This window comes from Actinia tenebrosa, unplaced genomic scaffold (genome assembly GCF_029948245.1).
Source record: "Actinia tenebrosa isolate PJP-AT-01 unplaced genomic scaffold, QUT_ActTen_1.0 PGA_scaffold7__59_contigs__length_16204524, whole genome shotgun sequence".
NCBI lineage: Eukaryota > Metazoa > Cnidaria > Anthozoa > Actiniaria > Actiniidae > Actinia > Actinia tenebrosa.
The window spans coordinates 11,893,185-11,913,391 of NW_028292584.1; the positions used below are offsets into that span (position 1 = coordinate 11,893,185).

Genomic DNA, 20,207 nt, shown 5'->3' on the forward strand with positions numbered 1-20,207 from the left:
GTAACAGAAACTCCTAAGAGATTTCTGAAGGAATAGGATTTTTTATTTGCATGAATTTCCGGGTAATGCGGACTTAGTTTAGCCAAATGGGTTATTTAGATAAAAAAGCAGATTTGATGGTTTTTTATTTCCTTTCTAAGAAAAACGAAAGATGCATGACCTTTCTGAAACACGAGATCTATTTTTCCAGTAGCATATCAACTGTAGTCATGCAGCGTGTTTTGGAAAATGCTTTTTTTTTTTTCGTTTTTGTTGTCAGCTAAATTTGTGATGCATAACTTTTCAATGTGTAGTAACAATATCAAAGACCTTTATTTCACTGCCAAAAACGGAATATTTTTTTAAAGATATTTTTAGTGCAATGCGCCCATAACAAGTATTTCTTCCGTCATGCGAAGAATATTGATCGGCTGACAACAAAGCAGTGTTGTTTGACAGAGAAGTAATTGGCACACATATATACACTGAATTCCTTTGTAAATTTGAGGTATTTCGCTAAGCCAAAACATGCTAAAAAGCTACATTGCTACCTTCATTGTATTGATACTAGTGAATCCGAGAAGAGTTGGTAAGTTTAATTTAATTTGTATGCAGCACCAACTGACCAACTGTAAGAATAACAAACGCGCGCGCATTACATGCAAACGACATCCGTTCGTTACTGACTCATTGCTGCAAGGGAAATCGCGAAACACAAGTATTGCACAGCCCAGATGCACAACCGTGTTTATCTCCAGCTAACATTTAATACTTATACTGATAGTCTATTACACCTTTTGCTGTTCATTAAGAGAAAATGTACATTCATTTGTGCCAATAGTTGTATCAATAACGTGTAATGTACTTTCATCAACACCACAAGTAACATCATTAGCGCGGATCAACTTTCAATAACGATATTTGAATATGCGTGTACATTCATAGGCATCAATGTACAATCAATAGCGCGTTTGTGCATTCATATGCGCGGATTGTATTTTCTTGTGCGCGAAATTCAACTTCAATAACACCAAATGACAAACAATTGCATTTATGGACAATCATTTACTCAAAAGTGAAAATTCATTAGTGCTATTAGCATAATCATTGACAATCTATAATGCGTTTGGACAATCATGAGGGTCAATGTTATATTCTATAGCGTGGTTCGACAAACATTTGCATGATTCGAATGAACAATAAGAGAAATAAAACAATCATTAGCGATTTTTGTTTATCACTTTAAAACATATAAAAAAAACTCAGGTAACTGCCTCCATAATAGCGGCTGCGTAGGAGAATAGCAATTAGCTCACTTAAAGCAGCAATCAAAGCCGACATCAGCCGTCCAGAGATCCAACAACATACGAACGATCGGGCTGAGGCAAGACGACAAGGGATTGCTCTAGGTCACTATAGAACGCAGTTGCTAATGGAAGGGCTCCAGAGAAATGTGGCAACTATCACTATCGCTAAATGTGGTCAGTGGTTCAGTTATATGCAAACGTATTTGCCACGATGTATAAATGGCGAAGAAATTAAAGGCTAAAATAGATAAAAAATCGCTAATGATTGTTTTATTTCTCTTATTGTTCATTCGAATCATGCAAATGTTTGTCGAACCACGCTATAGAATATAACATTGACCCTCATGATTGTCCAAACGCATTATAGATTGTCAATGATTATGCTAATAGCACTAATGAATTTTCACTTTTGAGTAAATGATTGTCCATAAATGCAATTGTTTGTCATTTGGTGTTATTGAAGTTGAATTTCGCGCACAAGAAAATACAATCCGCGCATATGAATGCACAAACGCGCTATTGATTGTACATTGATGCCTATGAATGTACACGCATATTCAAATATCGTTATTGAAAGTTGATCCGCGCTAATGATGTTACTTGTGGTGTTGATGAAAGTACATTACACGTTATTGATACAACTATTGGCACAAATGAATGTACATTTTCTCTTAATGAACAGCAAAAGGTGTATATATTATATAATATATTATAACACTATATCTATGTCTTCACTTTCAGAATAATACGCAAACAAAAGAGCTAGACTAATTATAAAATACATTTGATGGAAGCAATAAATAAAAGTATTTGTAAAATATTACATATATAAAAAGAAGACACCATAAAAATGCAGGCAAATAGGTCACTTTAATATACAAAGTACTTTTTAAACGAACACATACCCAATAATTTAGTATGTTTTGACAGTATACTAACATATATGTAGTAAGCAACAAAGTAAACTATATTTATCTTAAACTCGTTTAAAAGAAAGCTAAAAGAAAGTTTATCTCTATTGCATCCAAATAAAAAAAAAAGAATAAGAACTTATCTGCATTAGAATATGCAGAAGGTTCGTCCAAGAGATTGATATTATCAGAAAGGAATGATGACAATTTTCATTGTTATATCGAAAAATTGAAACAAGGTCATATTGTTTTCGGGTGCAAAAAAACATAAATAGAGTAACAGTCAAAGTCGCAGAATTGAACAATCGCGTTGTTTTTCTTATATCTTATGTGCCGTTGGGGTTAGCATTGTCTTATTTTGCCTGGGGAAGGAAGTTTTTTTAAAATATATGTATCATCAGTCACGGAATATAGACACCATGCCAAAATATGAGTATGTCATGGGGTATTATGTCGATGGCGTAGTGGTTTCCTGCTCTCCTTCACCGCTGTGGTCCGGGTTTGAGCCCGGGCTCGGAATGGATCATACGTGAGTTGAGTTGGTTGTGTTGTTCTTTCCCTTGCCGTTTTCCTCTCTCCATAAAAAAGATAATAAACATGTGAATAGTTTGTTGTTTGCCGAAAATAGTGAATTTATGGGACGTGTGTGTTTAGCGAAAAGATCACGAATGAGTCCCACACGGGGCGCGACGGCTGCTAAATATAAGTTAAAAGATAAGTGTTAAATGTTGTGTGTGTTTATATGGGAAGATGAAGGTGGGATACAAACAAGTAGACAAAAATTTATAATTCGGCATCTGTTGATTTTTCTTTTTAATCAATCATTTTTGATGACACTAGAGTGCGATGAATAGATTTTTCTGTGGCTATATCGATATCATAAATCATGACCTGTGCCAACGTATAAATTGATTTTTGGCTTTCGTCGAATTACGGAAAGTTAGAGCGATTTCCACTTGAGCGCACCGTGCGCCGAATTTGTTGATTTTGAAACGGTCGCTAACTAGCGCGTTTCGTATGTCAGCAGACAGTCTGTCTCGGTCGCCCAAACTTATTTATATTGGCACGGGTCGTTTCTTGGAATTTTTTTCCATTAAAACGTTTCTGGACAGCAAACTTGCTTAGCATTCATTCTAATATTTAAGATAAATGCTCTGCTGGAAAAAAAAAAAAACGAACAAGTAAAAACCTGATCCTGATGTTTCTCTTACAAGAAGAAATGTGTATCATATTAACATTTCAGTCAAAAAAAGCCCCCATTAATTAACAGTAGAGCAATACTTCTGGGTTTAGTCATTTGACCTTGATTTCAGTCTACGAAAACTGTAGACTTATTCTGGGTTTACTTCCGACCTCATTTTTAAGCATTATGCTTGAATTAATCCAGCTAAAGGCGTCTTTAACCAAAACTTTGCAAAAAAAATGCTTGCTCTTGTATTACTAAAAGAACACCCCCCCCCCCCCCCCCAACTTTTATATTGCAGCTAGGAATGTACTTGGTATCTACACACGTTGAGCCTTTGGATTTTTTCGATATTCATATATTTGCATATCTTTATGTATATTTATTTGTAAACTTAAGTTTTTCAATTTTGTGTTGCCAATAATTAAGTATTAATAAAACTATTATTATAATATTATTATTATTATTTGGACTATTTTAATCTACACTAAAGCCAGTGTCTCATTTGCCTGAGAGACACCCAATACAACACTAGCTAAATGCCTGTGCGCATCCAACACTTGTGCGTAGCCTACATAGCGGCTCTTGGGGAGGGGAAGGGCGGGGGTTCCCAACCCCCCTTCCCCTCCCCAAGAGCCGCTACGCAGGCTACGCTGGGGGAAGTCTGAGGTGCGTCAGCTCATAATATCCAACATTATATTAAATGAATTATTTTGGGACATAAATTTGAATCCGCTTTAAAATATAATACACTGTAGTCATCATTCTTAGCTTTTTACCTTTTTTGGTAATAATTTAGTTCATTCACTGTCTTTCCCTGTTAATTTAGGTCTGCGTCGGTTCTTGTTTTTCTCTTATTGCTATAATGTAACATCATTTATGTGCAATAACAAATATATTTTAATTCAACAGATGGGGAAGTTGTGCTAACTAATTCCCCATCAAGGACTGAAGCATTCGCCGGAGAAACAGTGAGATTTAACTGGAATTACACTGTTGATGACAAGAACATGGACTTTGGATATTATGTCTCATCTCCAGTCTGGTATTATTATAACCCTGATGGACATACTAAGTCAGTCATAGCAGTTGATGATGGGCTGCGTGGTTGGAAGTGGACGATAAGTCGACGAACATGTCCACCAAGGCTGTTGTACCCTACAGTTCGCGTTAGTAAAGAGTCAGTTGCTACTTTAGTCATTTCTAACGTAACAAAGAATGACAGTGGATGGTATGGAATATCTTTGGTGCTAAGAATATCTCCTTCAATCACTAACAAAGTGGAACTCATAGTAACAGGTGAATTGTAACAGATTCTTTCCTTAATGAGGAGGTTCAATAAATGTTGGATTTAGAACTTGTTTCATAATCGATTAATTGGATTAAACATATGTATATTGAGGGAATGAAGGCAGGCTGAATGACGTGATAAATGAATCAATTTTTGTGCGGACACACCATAACCGGGACCACACTTGAAGAAAGTTATATATACGATAATGATCAGTGAAAACAAAGGAATCAAGTTTAAGTCAAGCTTTAAACAAGCAGGAGCAGGCAAAGAAGCCTAAATATCTTAAAAAGAGACTTCGAGATTATGAGAGATATTGATATTAGTTTAATTTGTTCAAGTAGTCCAGGTTTGTGTATCCGCACTGATCTGATGGATAATATATCGATTGATGGATCAATAGGAAAATACTATTATCCTGGCGGTAAATTCTAAGCTTACTACTTATGCTTAATACATATCTGTTGTCAGATAAAATGGCTCGTTTTACTAAAGTGCCCTCAAGTACTTTGTTTGTTTCAAGGGGCAAAGCAGCGCGATTCGAATGGAATTTCACTTACGATAACCGAAATATCAGGCTCCTTTCAGAATCACCCGTGTGGAGCTATGTTGACCAAAACAAACAATGGGTTACCATAGCAACGGTAAAAAAAGATCCGTCATCGTCAGCGGTCATAAAGACGACAACGTGTCCAACAAGATTGTTGAATCCTACTCGAGTCAGAATCGAGCAGCCTGCTACTCTGATCATCTCGAATGTAACTGAAGCTGATAATGGGATATATGGATGCATGTTGAAGTTAAGAAGAGAACTTTCAATAAACAGTACATCTACGCTGGTTGTGACAGGTAATTAGTACTAGCTCTCTACCGTTTGCACCAACTCGGATGGTATGCGTATTGCGTCACTGAACGCTTTTGATTTCCTTTCTTGTGCCGGATGTTTAAGCTCACAAGCATGCTCATCGTGAAATTTTTAATATAATTGCTCTCGGGTTGATCTCACGTTGTAGCCAGTGTTTGACCACTATTTGAAGAAGATCATGAAATTCAAAGACTTTTATCAGCCGAATAAAATCCAACACTTCTAACAATGTACCTATTTTTGGCTAGATCACCCAAAGGTATTGTTATCTGCATTGGCGACAAAGATAATACAAGAAGGTTCTTCTTTAAACATCACTTGCAGTGCAAATGCTTCCCCAGTACCTCATGTGACCTGGATGAAAATATCACCCCAAAAAAGGCTTGCGGTCTCTGAAACAGTAGGCTTGAGTTTCTTAAAATTCATGGAAATCGAGAGAAACGAAGGTGGTACTTATGAATGCCAGGCAACTAACAATCCAATTGAGCCTCCAGTGACCTCAAAGATCAATATTTTTGTGATTTGTAAGTAACGCTGTAACCAAGTTGCTTATATTTGTTTGTCAATGTCATCGTCATCGTCTTTGGTATCGTCATCGTCATTGCGACATCACGTTCGACATCGCCATTGCTTTCGCCTTTGCCCATCGCCACTGTATATTCTCGCTACACATTAGTGGTATTAAGCCACTTTAATCAAACGCAAATTGTTAATTTTCATTAATTCTTCGTCAACTAAGATAGTATTTCCTTTTAACATCACATTAACAAAGAGCGTGTTGATTATAATACATAAATCAGCACAAAACGTTTATGAGTGTTATTTCAACCGTGCGTGCAATTAATGAATAACATATTATTTATCTCTTATGACATATGGCTTTCATTCTCTGAAGATTTTGAACATTCTTCCACACTTCTTGATACGAATGGTGGAGCACAGATAGTTGAAGGAGAAGACCTGAATATCACCTGTGCAATAAGTCCATTATGGCTTGAAAATGTCACGTGGGTACATGTATCCACCCACGAGTCCCTAAAGTTGGGAAGTGTTGAAGTTAACAGCGGCACACTGGCCATTCGGAATATTTCTCGACGTCAACAAGGAAAGTACCAGTGCCAGGCTTATGACAAGAGAGATGGTATTTTGGGATTAGCGAATGTTTTTATTAAAGTAATGTGTAAGTACAAACGCAAAGTTTGCAGGTTTAGACACTGATGTTTTTATATGTCATCTTCTTTGGACAATGTTATTCACGTCTCTATCATTGCAAGCTCACCGTCCGTCTCGCTCTGATACAAAGGTATGGCTACTGCAGTGTATGAACGGAACTGAGGATGGTCACCACATCAGCGTCTTCAGTGGGTTCTTTTACATCCACTTTATGCAGGATTATATAGTGAAGGTAGACGGGGATGCTTTGCAAATGCAAAAAAAAACACACACAACAAAGTTTATTTAGTTTAGAATTAATTTTAGACGCGCGCGTAAGGCATAAAAGACAAAACACTATACTTTTTTAATATTTAGACAAACCAGAAATAGATGAAATACTGTCAAGCAAACACAACGTTTCATGGTCTCGTGATACAATCTACCTACGCTGCGTCGCAAGAGGTGTACCAGTACCAAATGTTACGTGGTACGGGTTGAATGGCAAGATCCGTGTGAATGGAACCTCCTATTATCCGGGAACGAGCACGTTAAGATTATTAAAACTCAATACTTTGGACTTTGGTATATATAGCTGTCTGGCTAAGAACAGATATGGAATCGCTTGGCACAATGTTACAGTCACCAAATACTGTGAGTGTTATTGAAAATATTCAATGATTTATACATACGCCACAAACAATATGACAAATCAGTCCATTAGGGTAACTTTATTCTTAACCAAGCTTTCGGAGATAATTCTCCATCATCAGGGTATTGATAAGTATCAATAGAACGCGAGGTAAATTCAAAAAAAATATTCAATTCCTATAACAACTATTTTGGATAAACATGGTGCAGGTGACTCTCATAAAGCATGCGCTCCCAACCAATCATAATTAGAACGCGCGATATTCATAATAGTTATTTTAATGCACTTGAACGATACTGCTGACATGAAATGCAAGAAGTAGTGGACATAAGTTGATATCGTTGTACGGAAATTAGGATAGATTGGGTCATTGTCAGTTCAAGATATCTATTTGAGATTTATTTTTGGCAGCTGTCGTAGCACAGTTCTCAACGTAGAAATCACACGTTTTTGCCAGGTCCTTGCAAGCTAACAGAACAGAAGAAGAAGAAGCGTGAGAAAAAGAATAACAACCCTGCTAATTTTTTGGGTGAGTTTTACAGTTAAGCACCGGCTTTCTTTTTGTCGAGGTTGTTGTTTTCAGTTTACTTTTTTCTTCCTTTTTATTTTATTTCTTTTTTCTTTTTCTATTTTGTTTCGCTTGGCCCTTCCCTTTTTCTTCCTTACTTATTTAATTCCACACTTTCTTTCTATGCAAATATATAATTTTCCATTTTGTTGATTATAATATCAGGATCAACTGCCAGTATTGTGTTGCTACCATTATCGGCGGTATCTTTTCTAATCAATGTCTTCCTTTTATTACTCCTCTGCAAAAGTGAGTATGTAATTAAATAAACCTAGTTTATGTTTGTGAATAATAATATAGCAAAGAGAAGTTGAAGATTTAACGGTGAACATGTAAGGTTAAGGAAGCTTTGTCTTTTGGGGCAGACCCAGATATTCCTCTTCGTCAATGTGACGGATTGATTAGCCAATTGATTGTTTCAATGACTGAATCAAAGGTGATAGCTAGGCATTGTTCTGAGTAAATTTTTTGTCAATAAAGAATGAATTTGCTGACTAAGATTATTGTTCTTGTTGCTTATATCGCGCTAGGTAAAAGATTTCCACAGACTAAAAGACCAAACAAAACATCCAACGCTGTTGAATTTTTCTATAACAACGACAGTACAGATGCAGGGCAAATCATTTTTGGTAACATCAATTCTGAACCACCAACTGCAGTCCAATCAGAATCGATGACGAATACAGACGAAGCAGCCCAAGGGCATTACGCAGAACTTACGAGTAACTCTGTCAAGATGTCATCACTACAGAACTACGAGCATCTTGATCCCACCTGCCGCGAGCAGCACCGCACAAAAGGCTTCCAAACGTTTGGCACTCACCAGCAAAGCAGTTACGAACAGCTTCACTTAGGCACTTCTTTGCCAGTTTACCAAAGACTACACGTCAAATATGAAGACATTAAAAATTGAGTAATGAGGAAATACAAGGCAAGATAGTCAGACGTCACTACTAGAGACCTGTATATGTACATATGATATATCTGGATTGCTTTTTAACCAATGGCATGAAACTTGTAGAATAAGGGGAAGAACGCCAACACATATTAACACATGGTAGCTATAGGGTTTATCTGCTACAGCTTAATGCGTAGCATGTACCTTGTCATTCTGCTGATTATGAAGTGATCGAAAATCCAAAGTGGCTTCCTTTGCGTGCGCGGATTCTTCCAGTGACGTAACTTGGAGAATACAATGGATTCCATGGTTACGGGAATTACCCAAAACGATTGGATGAGAAGCGTTATCCGGAAAAATGCGAAATCTAGCCACCTCGATAGCTCTTCACGAGCTAAGAATGAGTTGACTAAGCTAGCGCTTAACGAGTTGATCACCTTGTATCTAAAGCATGTATATTATATATCTGTATTTAGTTAGCATTTATATTATATTTTTTTAGCTGTAATTGACTTTTGTACTTTACCGTGGTTAAATAAATAAATAAACATCAAATAAACATTCAAACCTTGATCGACTTGACACGAATCGTAACCTTCAATGTCGGACTCCACACTTACAGTCCTACAGACAGAAAAACACGCATTGGACATAGATGACGTACATGAAACTCACGCTTACAAAAAGATGTTCATAATGTTTATTTCTTCGACAATAAGTGCCTTATTGGCAGAAAACATGATCTTCTTCATGCAATCCTAAAAATTAAAAAAACTATTGGACGTTTGAAGGTTACTAGAGGGCTTCATTGTGAAAGGAAAATGAAATTCGATATTTTCCGCCAACAATCTACTTTTGTAAACATCCTTTCTTACTACGGTAAATCCCGCAAAAGCAGTTGTATCCACATTCTTCCTTTATATTTTGTAGGACTATAAGTTCATGCTGGATTAAAATGTTCATTATTGAGGTAAGTTTGGGCAAGAACGAGTTGAACTCAAATGCAATGTGAATAAGGTCCTTTTACCGTCGTACTCGCCTTAAAACCCAAGGCTCTGAAGAAAGAAACCCTTCGGTAACCTAAATGTTTTTTTTTTATCCAGTGAAACAAAAAATTTGAGGGACTTTGCATTAATAGCCAAAAGGTGCAGAAGAGTAAAAATATAAAAGAGTAGAGTAGGCAATACAAAAACTTATACCCCTGATTTCTTTATTCATGCATCTGCTGTATTTTCATATTTCAACAATATAGCTATTAAAAGAATTAGACGTTATCGTGAGATATGCCTACGTTTAGTACAATAGAACAGGAATAAGAGAGTCGCGACAGTTGGAAGAAGAGTTGAGGAAGATTTAAAAAACAGGTCGATTTGAATCGAAATTATTTATTTTCATTTATTTACGAGGATTCCGTTATATTCACTTTTCGTGTTCTTCTAAATTCTGTAGGACTATAAATTCGTGTTCCACTTAAATATCTAACAATGAAGTACGTATATTTGAGCAAGTACAAGATGAAGTCAAAATGCAACTAAGTAAATTTTACCGCAGCGGTCGCCTTTTGTCTCTACCTATTTTACCTCACCAAAGGGCAATTACAACGAAAGACTGGGTCGTTTTTTTCACATATGTTATGAGAATAAATGTATGTTTTAGAATTAAAACTGTAACAAGTTAGACTCAGAAAGTCCATATTGAATTTCAAAAGTAAAATTAGGATAGTGTCCTTCTCTGCGTGTTATACCTCTTGGGATCAAAACGCCCTTAGGGCTTTGCGCCTCGGTCGTCTAGACGCTATCGCATTATTAACTAATAATTGTTCCATTACCTTTAGTTTCCTCACGTAGTTTAATCACAAGTTCGAATTCATGTCTTAGAATATTAATCTCTTGATATTTAAAATACTATGAAATATAAGAACTTAGTTTTCGCAAAACCTATTATATCCAAAATATTCCTTCAAATTATGTAGCATTATCAATTCATGTTTGATTGAAATATTTTGAAGTATTTTTGAGCAGTGATAAGAGGAAGCAGACATTCAAATGAGTTAATTCTACCGCATTATTGCTTTAATACCCAAGGAAACAACGGTACTTCAACCCCCAAAAAAACACCCTCCCACCCCCCCCCCCCCCCCCCCCCACCCCCTCCCCTACTCCCTCTTTTTTGCTATTTCCCTAACCAAAGGATGTTCAAAGCGGGAAGCTTTGAAGTCTTTTCTTAGCAAACAATTATGGGGACTTAAAAGTTCGACTTATATTTAACTTGGTTTAATCACAGTTTGGAACACCTCTCTTGTCTTATGTAAATCTGGCGACACGAGGCCAAATCTGGAAAGGCAAATGTGTTTTCGTTCAGAAATAAAAAAAAGGCAAAGATCAAGACATAAAAAGAAATTATAATAACAACACTATATTCAATAATCATCTCACCAATTAGACTTTTTTTGATTGGTGGTGCATAAGAGTGCAAGAGACGTTCGTAGATGAGTCATTCTAGATCTTCTGTCACATCGAGTACGAGAGTTGGACACACTGGTTAGAAAACACAGGTCAGCTAAGGTATTCAGTGGAACATTCCGGCAATTCTACTTTTCACTTAATTATTAAATGAAGGTCGTTGAATTCGAGCTCTTTTCTCAGTTTTAACATTCCTGGCAAATGATGAAATATAGGAAAGCCTACCCTTTTTCATTGTACAACTCTATTTACAGGATTTGTCCAAAAAATACAGAAAAATGTCCTACTATTTTTAAAATGTTAGTAAAATAGAAACGCATACCTTTTTCATCGTTTGTTTAGCTCAACACAAGGTACATCAAAGGGGTACCTTTTTGTATTGATTTAATTTGTTCATTTTAAGTTATTTTTATAAAACTAACTGTGATTTAACACGAAACATAACATAAAACAACCGTCCAAGTTTACAATTCCTCAAATTACTAAGTCTGATCCTCACAAAGTACTTTTCTTTGACTGCAGTGTGTTTTGTTCATTACAGAAGAAAGAGAAGCTATGTATCATAACCGCTTTTTTAGTTTGGTTATTGTTGCTGCTCTGGTTACAGTTGCAGTAGGCTATCGTAAGGAAGGTGAGTTACGTTTTAAGAATAAGGACATTTATCATTATATTATCACGCGTTAATATCTTAAATGCTTCTATTGCACAGTTTCCATTCGATCAATACATATCCATCCAGAAGCTGCTTTAGACGCCATCATAATAATAGATACAAGATTAATTAAATGGGAGTTTCAATAATACATTGCAAATAGTATTTACGATAAGAATTGGCAAGAAAAACGAAGGAATCCCGTGTATAAATAAAGAACAGTTCAGTTCAGTTCAGTTCTCTCTCTCTCTCTCTCTCTCTCTCTCTCTCTCTCTCTCTCTCTCTCTCTCTCTCTCTCTCTCTCTCTCTTTAATACTTTGTACGCGTTTGCGTGCATATATGCTAGAAAAATCGTCTCATGTAATATTTCTCCATCCCAGATTCTTCAGCACCAGATGACAAGCTAGAAGAAAGGGCAGCAGGATGTTATTGCTATAGCAGCCGCCGCTGGGGAGATTACTGGTTTTTTAGACATGATTGTCCTAAAGGACACCGCTATAACGCACATTGCTTCTCAATTTTGGGAATCTGCTGTCTTAAAAAATGAAAGGGACTAGATATCACCACCTTAAACTCAACATATATGTAGAAGTATTCCCTTAATTCTATTGTAAAACGTTAGTTCTGGTTAATCAAACCTGATTAAAACATCTCAGTAATGAGAATATCGTGTATGTTTTCAGTCTGTTAGACTTTAACGTTATCGTATGACTAAATATTGACCCATCCCACATTGAAGAAATGACATGTGATAATAAGACTAAAATGTATATGCCCTGTGTGAGTTCATACTTGGGAATGTCGTTTTTATTTGTGAAAATTACTTTTGGAGTTGTTTATGTTTATTTTTTATAAACCTTGCCTATGACCTACATTGCAATTAAAAGCCCTAATAGCCCTGCCTGTTCTATTAAAACGCTCAAAAAAGCATGCTCAAAAATTAAAGTTAGAGCTCCTATTGCACAATAGGATCGCGTATATCATGATAACCAAAGAATCTTTGTTCGTACAAGCCCAAGTATACTAGGTCTAAATAACTACTGTTGAGTGACATAGCTGAAGTGATCATCATCTGCTCTCCCAAAACTACAAGACCAAAACGGTTAGCAAAACAGACTTGAAATTTGCATAAGCATGCACGCATCCGCTAATTCATAACATCGTGATCGCAGGCGAGATACTTAGAGTTTGTCAGAGTCCTGTATTAATTCGGATTATTGTTTAAAAACTGCTTGAACATCGGCGTAGAAATGCGCCAAAATCACGGTCGCATTGATGGTTTGCAAACATCCCCAAGAGAGTCAAAAAACAAAAATGATGGCCATTGTGGTGGTGTTAACAATGGATGCTAATGAGAAATCTTTTGTTAAATGTCACCAACATGGCCCCAGTGACGTAACGTGCAGTATATATGTGAAGAATATGTGAAATCTGAAATCTTAGACCAATGTAGCACGCTCCTTTTTTTAATAAATTCACAGCCGATCAACATAGTTTCCTTTTATATTGGAATATGAAGCATGAGGAAAGGCTCTGAGAAAAGAAACACGTCGGTAACCTAGCTAAATGGATTTTATCCAGCGATATAAAAACATTTAAGGGACTTCATAATAATAGTTAAAAGTTGCGGGATAGTAAAGATATAAAAGAGTAGAGTTATACATTTCTTTATTATTGCATATGCTGTATTTTCATATTTCAACAATGTAGCTATTAAAAGAATTGGACGTTATCGTGAGATATGCCTACGTTTAGTACAATAGAACAGGAATAAGAGAGTCGCGACAGTTGGAAGAAGAGTTGAGGAAGATTAAAAAAACAGGTCGATTTGAATCGAAATTATTTATTTTCATTCATTTACGAGAATTTCGTGATATTCACTTTTCGTGTTCTTCTAAAATTCTGTAGGACTATAAAATTCGTGTTCCACTTAAATATCTAACAATGAAGTACGTATATTTGAGCAAGTACAAGATGAAGTCAAAATGCAACTAAGTAAATTTTACCGCAGCGGTCGCCTTTTGTCTCTACCTATTTTACCTCACCAAAGGGCAATTACAACGAAAGACTGGGTCGTTTTTTTCACATATGTTATGAGAATAAATGTATGTTTTAGAATTAAAACTGTAACAAGTTAGACTCAGAAAGTCCATATTGAATTTCAAAAGTAAAATTAGGATAGTGTCCTTCTCTGCGTGTTATATCTCTTGGGATCAAAACGCCCTTAGGGCTTTACGCCTCGGTCGTCTAGACGCTATCGCATTATTAACTAATAATTATTTCATTACCTTTAGTTTCCTCACGTAGTTTAATCACAAGTTCGAAGCTAATTGTCTTTTTGACGGCAAGTCATGTTTTAGAATATTCAGCTTTTGATATTTAAAATATATTAAATATAAGAATGTGATTTTGCGCAAAACCTCTTTTATCCAAATTATTTCTTCAAATTATGTAACATTATCAATTCATGTTTGATTGATATATTTTACATTGAAGTCTTTTTTTAAACAAACGATTATGGGGACTTAATGTTTCAACTTATTTTTAACTTGGTTTAATGACAGTTTGGATCACCTGTCATGTAAATCTGGCGACACGAGGCCGAATCTGCAAAGACAAATGTGTTTTTGTTCAGAAATAAAAAAAAAAAAGGCAAAGATCAAGACATGAAAAGAAATTATAATAACAACACTATATTCAATAATCATCTCACCAATTAGACTTTTTTTGATTGGTGGTGCATAAGAGTGCAAGAGATGTTCGTAAATGAATCATTCTAGATCTTCTGTCACATCGAGTACAAGCATTGGACACACTGGTTAGAAAACACAGGTCAGCTAAGGTATTCAGTGGAACATTCCGGCAATTCTACTTTTCACTTAATTATTAAATGAAGGTCGTTGAATTCGAGCTCTTTTCTCAGTTTTAACATTCCTGACAAAAGATGAAATATAGGAAAGCCCACCCTTTTTCATTGTACAACTCTATTTACAGGTTTTGTGAAAAAGGTTTCCCTTTTTCCCCAAAAAGACGGACAAATTTGTTATTGTTTTTAAAATAATAGTGAAATAGAAACGCATACCTCTTTCGTCGTTTGTTTAGCTTAACACAAGGTACATCAATAGGGTGACCTTTTTCATTGAGTTTAAAGAAATTAAGGCGAACCAATATGGACGTGCAAGGAACAAGACGCGCCAAATCATACGTCATCAGTCATGTCTTATCCATCATTATAGCTAGGCTGTCGAGAACTGATCACAGGCGATTCTCTTTGATTGGACAAGTGACAATGAAACTTCGAAAAAGGCTCTCCATTATTGTAACTCTATGCCATGTACTCGTTGTTTCGTTGAGGGGTACCAAAGTTCGTGCTTTGCAGCTTCCAGCGGAAAATGCAATCAAAGTACCCCCTCTTATAACTTATCAAACTAAATAAGCTGTGCATAGAAAACGGGAGGTATTTTTCATAGGCCTTGAATTCTTGAAACTCAATGAAACTCAATATTTTAAGTTATTTTTATAAAATTAACTGTGATAAAACACGAAACATAACATAAAACAACAGTCCAAGTTTACAAACCGTTTCAATTCCTCAAATTACTTCAAATTGCAAATTCCCAGCCTGGCAAAGTTCTATTTGTTTTGTTAATTGCAGAAGAAAGAGAAGCTATGTACCATAACCGCTTTCTTTGCTTGGTTATTATTGTTGTTCTGGCTACGGTTGCAGTAGCCTATCGTAAGGAAGGTGAGTTAAGTTTTGAGAATAAGAACATTTATTATTATATTATCACGCGTTAATATCTTAAATGCTTCTATTGCACAGTTTCCTTTGGATTAATGCATATTTTTGTAAAGGACCTATCCAGAAGCTGCTTTAGACGCAATCATAATGATAGATACAAGAGTAATGAAATGGGAGTTTCAATTAATACGATGAAAATTATTTTAAGACGAGAATTAGCAAGAAAAACAGATCTGAACAAATTAGAGCTAATTAGTTTTTAGAGCAGATTGAAATGAACTTTAAGTGCGTATGAATATCATATTTCAGGAGCAGAGAGAGCAAAACATTGTCCACCATAAGATTTCAAATAGTAATTCGCTTTCAATAGTAATAGTTGATTAGACGAACGGATAACCTATGAATCACTTTTATTTCATGAATAAGAACGCAATCAATATATACACCCATTAAACGACTACTAGCCATGTAGTGCTTCAAGTTTTCAACTCTATAATTTTAGTGATAGGTTGCTACTGCGCGCGCTCTGATTGGCTGATGCACTCCCAAAACCTATGTTCTGTATAAACGGTAAAAATATGGCTGATTTTTTGATTGACAGCTTTCAAAATTGTTTCTAACTCCAAAAGTCTGAGTAAAATACAAAGAAACCTTCCATTTTTGACGTTTCTTTAAGCCGATTTGGTAAATAAAGGAATTGTCATTCGACGCCTCTAGAAATCGAACAAAGGATCCCCCTTTTATTGACAAAGATGATGAACTCACTTGTTGACGAAGCGCAGGCGGAAAAATTCAAGAGCAATAAATAAGTTTTAGTTTAACACCTTTAATATTTTGATTCAGTCAAAAAGACACAAAAGTTAATTCATTGCTGACATTGTTGTAAATTACAACTTTCTACCAAATTTTGTGAGTTATACTTCGCAAAGCCTTGATAAGCCTTTCTGTTTTTCAAAAACACATTTACGTCCTTGATCATTAACTCAGTTTTGTGATATTTATTTTCCATTCTTTTGGGGTTTTTTTTTGTTGTTTTTTTGTTGTTTATTTTTTTTTGTTGTTTATTTTTTTTTGTTTTTTATTATTATTATTATTATTATTTCCTTTCTTCTTTGATTTCTTTTTGGTTCTTTTTTTCCTTCCACCATTATCTCTCTCTCTCTCTCTCTTTAATACTTTGCACGCGTTTGCGTGCATATATGCTAGAAAAATCGTCTCATGTAATATTTCTCCATCCCAGATTCTTCAGCACCAGATGACAAAATAGAAGAAAGGGCAGCAGGATGTTATTGCTATAGCAGCCGCCGCTGGGGAGATTACTGGTTTTTTAGACATGATTGTCCTAAAGGACACCGCTATAACGCACATTGCTTCTCAATTTTGGGAATCTGCTGTCTTAAATGAAGGGCTAGATATCACCACCTTAAACTCAACATATAATTATATCTTATTTGGGTTTTTTCCCGTAATACGGGCTGATATTTTACGAGTTGCGAATGTATTTTTCCGAGTCCCGTAGGGAAGAGGAAAAATACGAGCAATGAGTAAAATATCAGCCCGTATTACGGGAAAAAACCCAAATAAGTTATTTATTATACGACATTGGAAACTGATATGTATTTGTCCCTTTTTGAGCGAGTTTATCAGTATTTTTTGAGTTTTCAAGGTCCGCACGCTATCTCAGAAAAAACGTAAACACAAGGAAACCCATCAAGTGCCTTTAATCTTATTGGTCAATAGGCAAATTACATGACAACTGACATGAAACTCGTCAAACTAGATATGATCTTCGTAAAAAAACACTTCGCATCGATTCAAAATGAGTTTACTAACAATCAAAAGTTTTGAAAAGTTAGAATCATGAAGACGAATTCCAGCAAAAAACAAAAAGCTTAGTGAGTTCACTAGTTCTTATAGCTCATCGTCGCTGTTTAATGGATCAATTCTCTTGAATTTCTTCTTAAAACTGGGGGATGGTTCAACCGCCAAAGCATGATGATCTCTACCAAAGTTGATAGAACAGTTATTGAAAACAGCTCCATAAAACATGCTTTGATTGGATTCTGGCTGTCCTGCAGGCTCAAATGGATTGGATGTCAGAGTACTGGAAAGTTGTAGCGGTACTTTAGGACTCAAGGCCGAATCTATCGTTAGTTTTCTTCCTTCGATGTGCTCACTTAATTTGGAAGACATAACGTGCTGTTGCTCTGTTGACGCTTCTGAATAACTATCCAAAGACTTTAGGTTTCTCTGGCCAGCCAGGGCTATTATATTCAGAGGCTCTACGTTTTCTTTTCGTAGCGTTGAAATCATGGTTCTTCGTGCCGAGTGGTTGGTAAAACGGCCTTCAATACCGGCGGCTTTGCACATCTCTTTCATGAACTGTGCCAGCGAGTGCTTTCCAAGTGGTTGTCTCTTGTACCATATCTCTGATGATGGTTTTTGAATGGCTGCCAAGTAGAAAGGAGATTCTGATTTTTTCATTTCTGGTGGTACATGAGAAATGTACTCCTTGAATAATTTCACTGGACAACGAGGTCCACCAGTTGCAAACATCTTAGGATTGAACGGACGATCCGGGACGAACTCATTTTCGCCTGTTCTAGTTTTGCTTCCGCGTTCCTTAATCCATTCCACGTACTCCCTTTCTCCATCTGTTTTGACTTCAAAGTCGCCGTATCTTACACGATGGTGCTCATCTTGTGCTCTCCAACCCAAGTAAACAGTGTTGTGAAACCAAACTGTACGCAGAAGGACTTGAGGATAATTGTTGCAAAGCTGTTGTTTTTGCCATAATATCTGAATATGGTCTGTACTCAGCTCCTGTGCCTTATTTGGTTTCTGGCCTTTCCCACGCCTACGGAGCTCCTTTCTTTTGCAAGCCAAGGCTTCCCGAGAACGGTTGAATTCTCTATCCAGCAAAATGGAGTATTGTTTGCCTTGTCCTCTAAGGAAGCGGTCGATACTACGTAAATAGGAGGTAAGAGTATCTGGTTCAAATTCATCGCCATTTTGCTTGCGTACTTTTACCACAAAACAGGCTAGTAGTTTGTCCAGCTCATTAGGCGGTATCTCTTCAATTTTTCTTGTTTCTTTAATCGTTTTTGCCCACCTGTAGAAGACTTGTAAATCGTTATGTGTCTTTTTTGCAGTGTTTTTGTTCCTGTTTTCTCTTATGAATGTTGATACTTCATCTTCATCGGCGAAATTAGTGGTCTCGAGCTCGTTGTCGTTCTGTACTTCGACTGTCGTATCCTGCGGGTTTTCAAAAACTTTTAAAAGAACATCGTCATCTATTTCAAAATTGATGTCTAGGAAATCTAGGTCAGTGTTCGTGTCATAGTGAAGATTTAGGTCAAAATTTGGGTCACTTTCACCTCGAAACATGATGAAAAAAGTTGCGAAAAGTTGCGAGCGTATTATGCTAGTCCTGTCCCGGTTAAACCGGTTAAACCGGGACAGGACTAGCATAATACGGTGCCATATTTTGCGAGTTCTCTTGACCTTATAAGGTAAAATTACGTAATAGTCGTATAATAAGTAAAAGTATTCCCTGAATTCTATTGTTGAATGTTAGTTCTGGTTAATCAAACCTGATTAAAACATCTCAGTAATGAGAATATCGTGTATGTTTTCAGTCTGTTAGACTTTAACGTTATCGTTATAAGCTAAATATTGACCCATCCCACATTGAAGATATGACATCTGATGATAAGACTAAAATGTATATGCCTTGGGGGGGTTCATACTTGGGAATGTCGTTTTTATTTGTGAAAATTACTTTTGGAGTTGTTAATTTTTATTTTTTATAAACCTAGCCTATGACCTACATTGCAATTAAAAGCCCTAATAGCCCTGTCTGTTCTATGAAAACGCTCCAAAAAAGCATGCTCAAAAATTAAAGTTAGAGCTCCTATTGCACAATAGAATCGCGTATATCATGATAACCAAAGAATCTTTGTTCGTACAAGCCCAAGTATACTAGGTCTAAATAACTACTGTTGAGCGACATAGCTCAAATGATCATCATCTGCTCTTCCAAAACTAACAAGAACAAAACGGTTAGCAAAACAGACTTGAAATTTGCATAAGCATGCACGCATCCGCTGATTCATAACATCGTGATCGCAGGCGAGATACCTAGAGTTTGTCAGAGTCCTGTATTAATTCGGATTATTGTTTAAAAACTGCTTGAACATCGGCGTAGAAATGCGCCTAAATGACGGTCGAATATGCGGAATCTAAAATCTTAGACCAACCCCAGCACGTTCCAATTTTTTTATATATTCACTGCCGATCAACGAAGTTTCCAATATCAAACAATGAGTGTCAAAGCTCTCTTTCCCGGTCTTAAAAGAGGAACTGGGGAGAAGTATGTTTTTTTCGTATTTTTTTGTAGTTTTTTCTTGTTTTTCGTCTTTGCCAAGCTCGTGAATGTCTCTCAGCCGTTTCGCCAGCCGACGAGCACGCTTGTCCGCCATCTTTGACTTCAGGGTAAAGACCCGCAATCCAAATATGGAATTATATGATTCCATATATGGAGTG

General features: G+C 36.2%; 3 protein-coding genes across 4 annotated transcripts in view; all 3 read left to right on the plus strand.

Annotated features, from left to right (window-relative positions):
- LOC148905627 (kappa-actitoxin-Avd4m-like) overlaps positions 1–12,585 on the plus strand; it is a 53,937-nt gene extending 41,352 nt beyond the window's left edge. The window contains exons 2-3 of the transcript XR_016121643.1: positions 11,791–11,899; positions 12,301–12,585. The gene's annotated coding sequence lies outside the window, so the exon portion shown is untranslated. The remainder of the gene's footprint in view (positions 1–11,790; positions 11,900–12,300) is intronic.
- Positions 1–20,207, plus strand: part of LOC148905628 (immunoglobulin superfamily member 10-like) — a 65,270-nt gene that overhangs the window by 31,133 nt on the left and 13,930 nt on the right. The gene's annotated exons all lie outside the window — the stretch shown is intronic.
- On the plus strand, positions 294–9,373 carry LOC116291131 (uncharacterized). Its single transcript, XM_089039670.1, has 9 exons — positions 294–568; positions 4,293–4,679; positions 5,143–5,520; positions 5,785–6,060; positions 6,432–6,716; positions 7,067–7,342; positions 7,798–7,869; positions 8,074–8,157; positions 8,439–9,373. Exons 1-9 carry the CDS (start codon positions 508–510, stop codon positions 8,819–8,821), a joined length of 2,202 nt encoding a protein of 733 aa, XP_088895796.1. The 5' UTR covers positions 294–507; the 3' UTR covers positions 8,822–9,373.

Coding starts and splice junctions, on each gene's coding strand:
- LOC116291131 (XM_089039670.1), top strand. CDS start 508: ATGCTAAAAAGCTACATTGCTACCTTCATTGTATTGATACTAGTGAAT. Junction 569..4,292: donor AGTGAATCCGAGAAGAGTTG/GTAAGTTTAATT, acceptor TTAATTCAACAG/ATGGGGAAGTTGTGCTAACT. Junction 6,061..6,431: donor GATCAATATTTTTGTGATTT/GTAAGTAACGCT, acceptor CATTCTCTGAAG/ATTTTGAACATTCTTCCACA.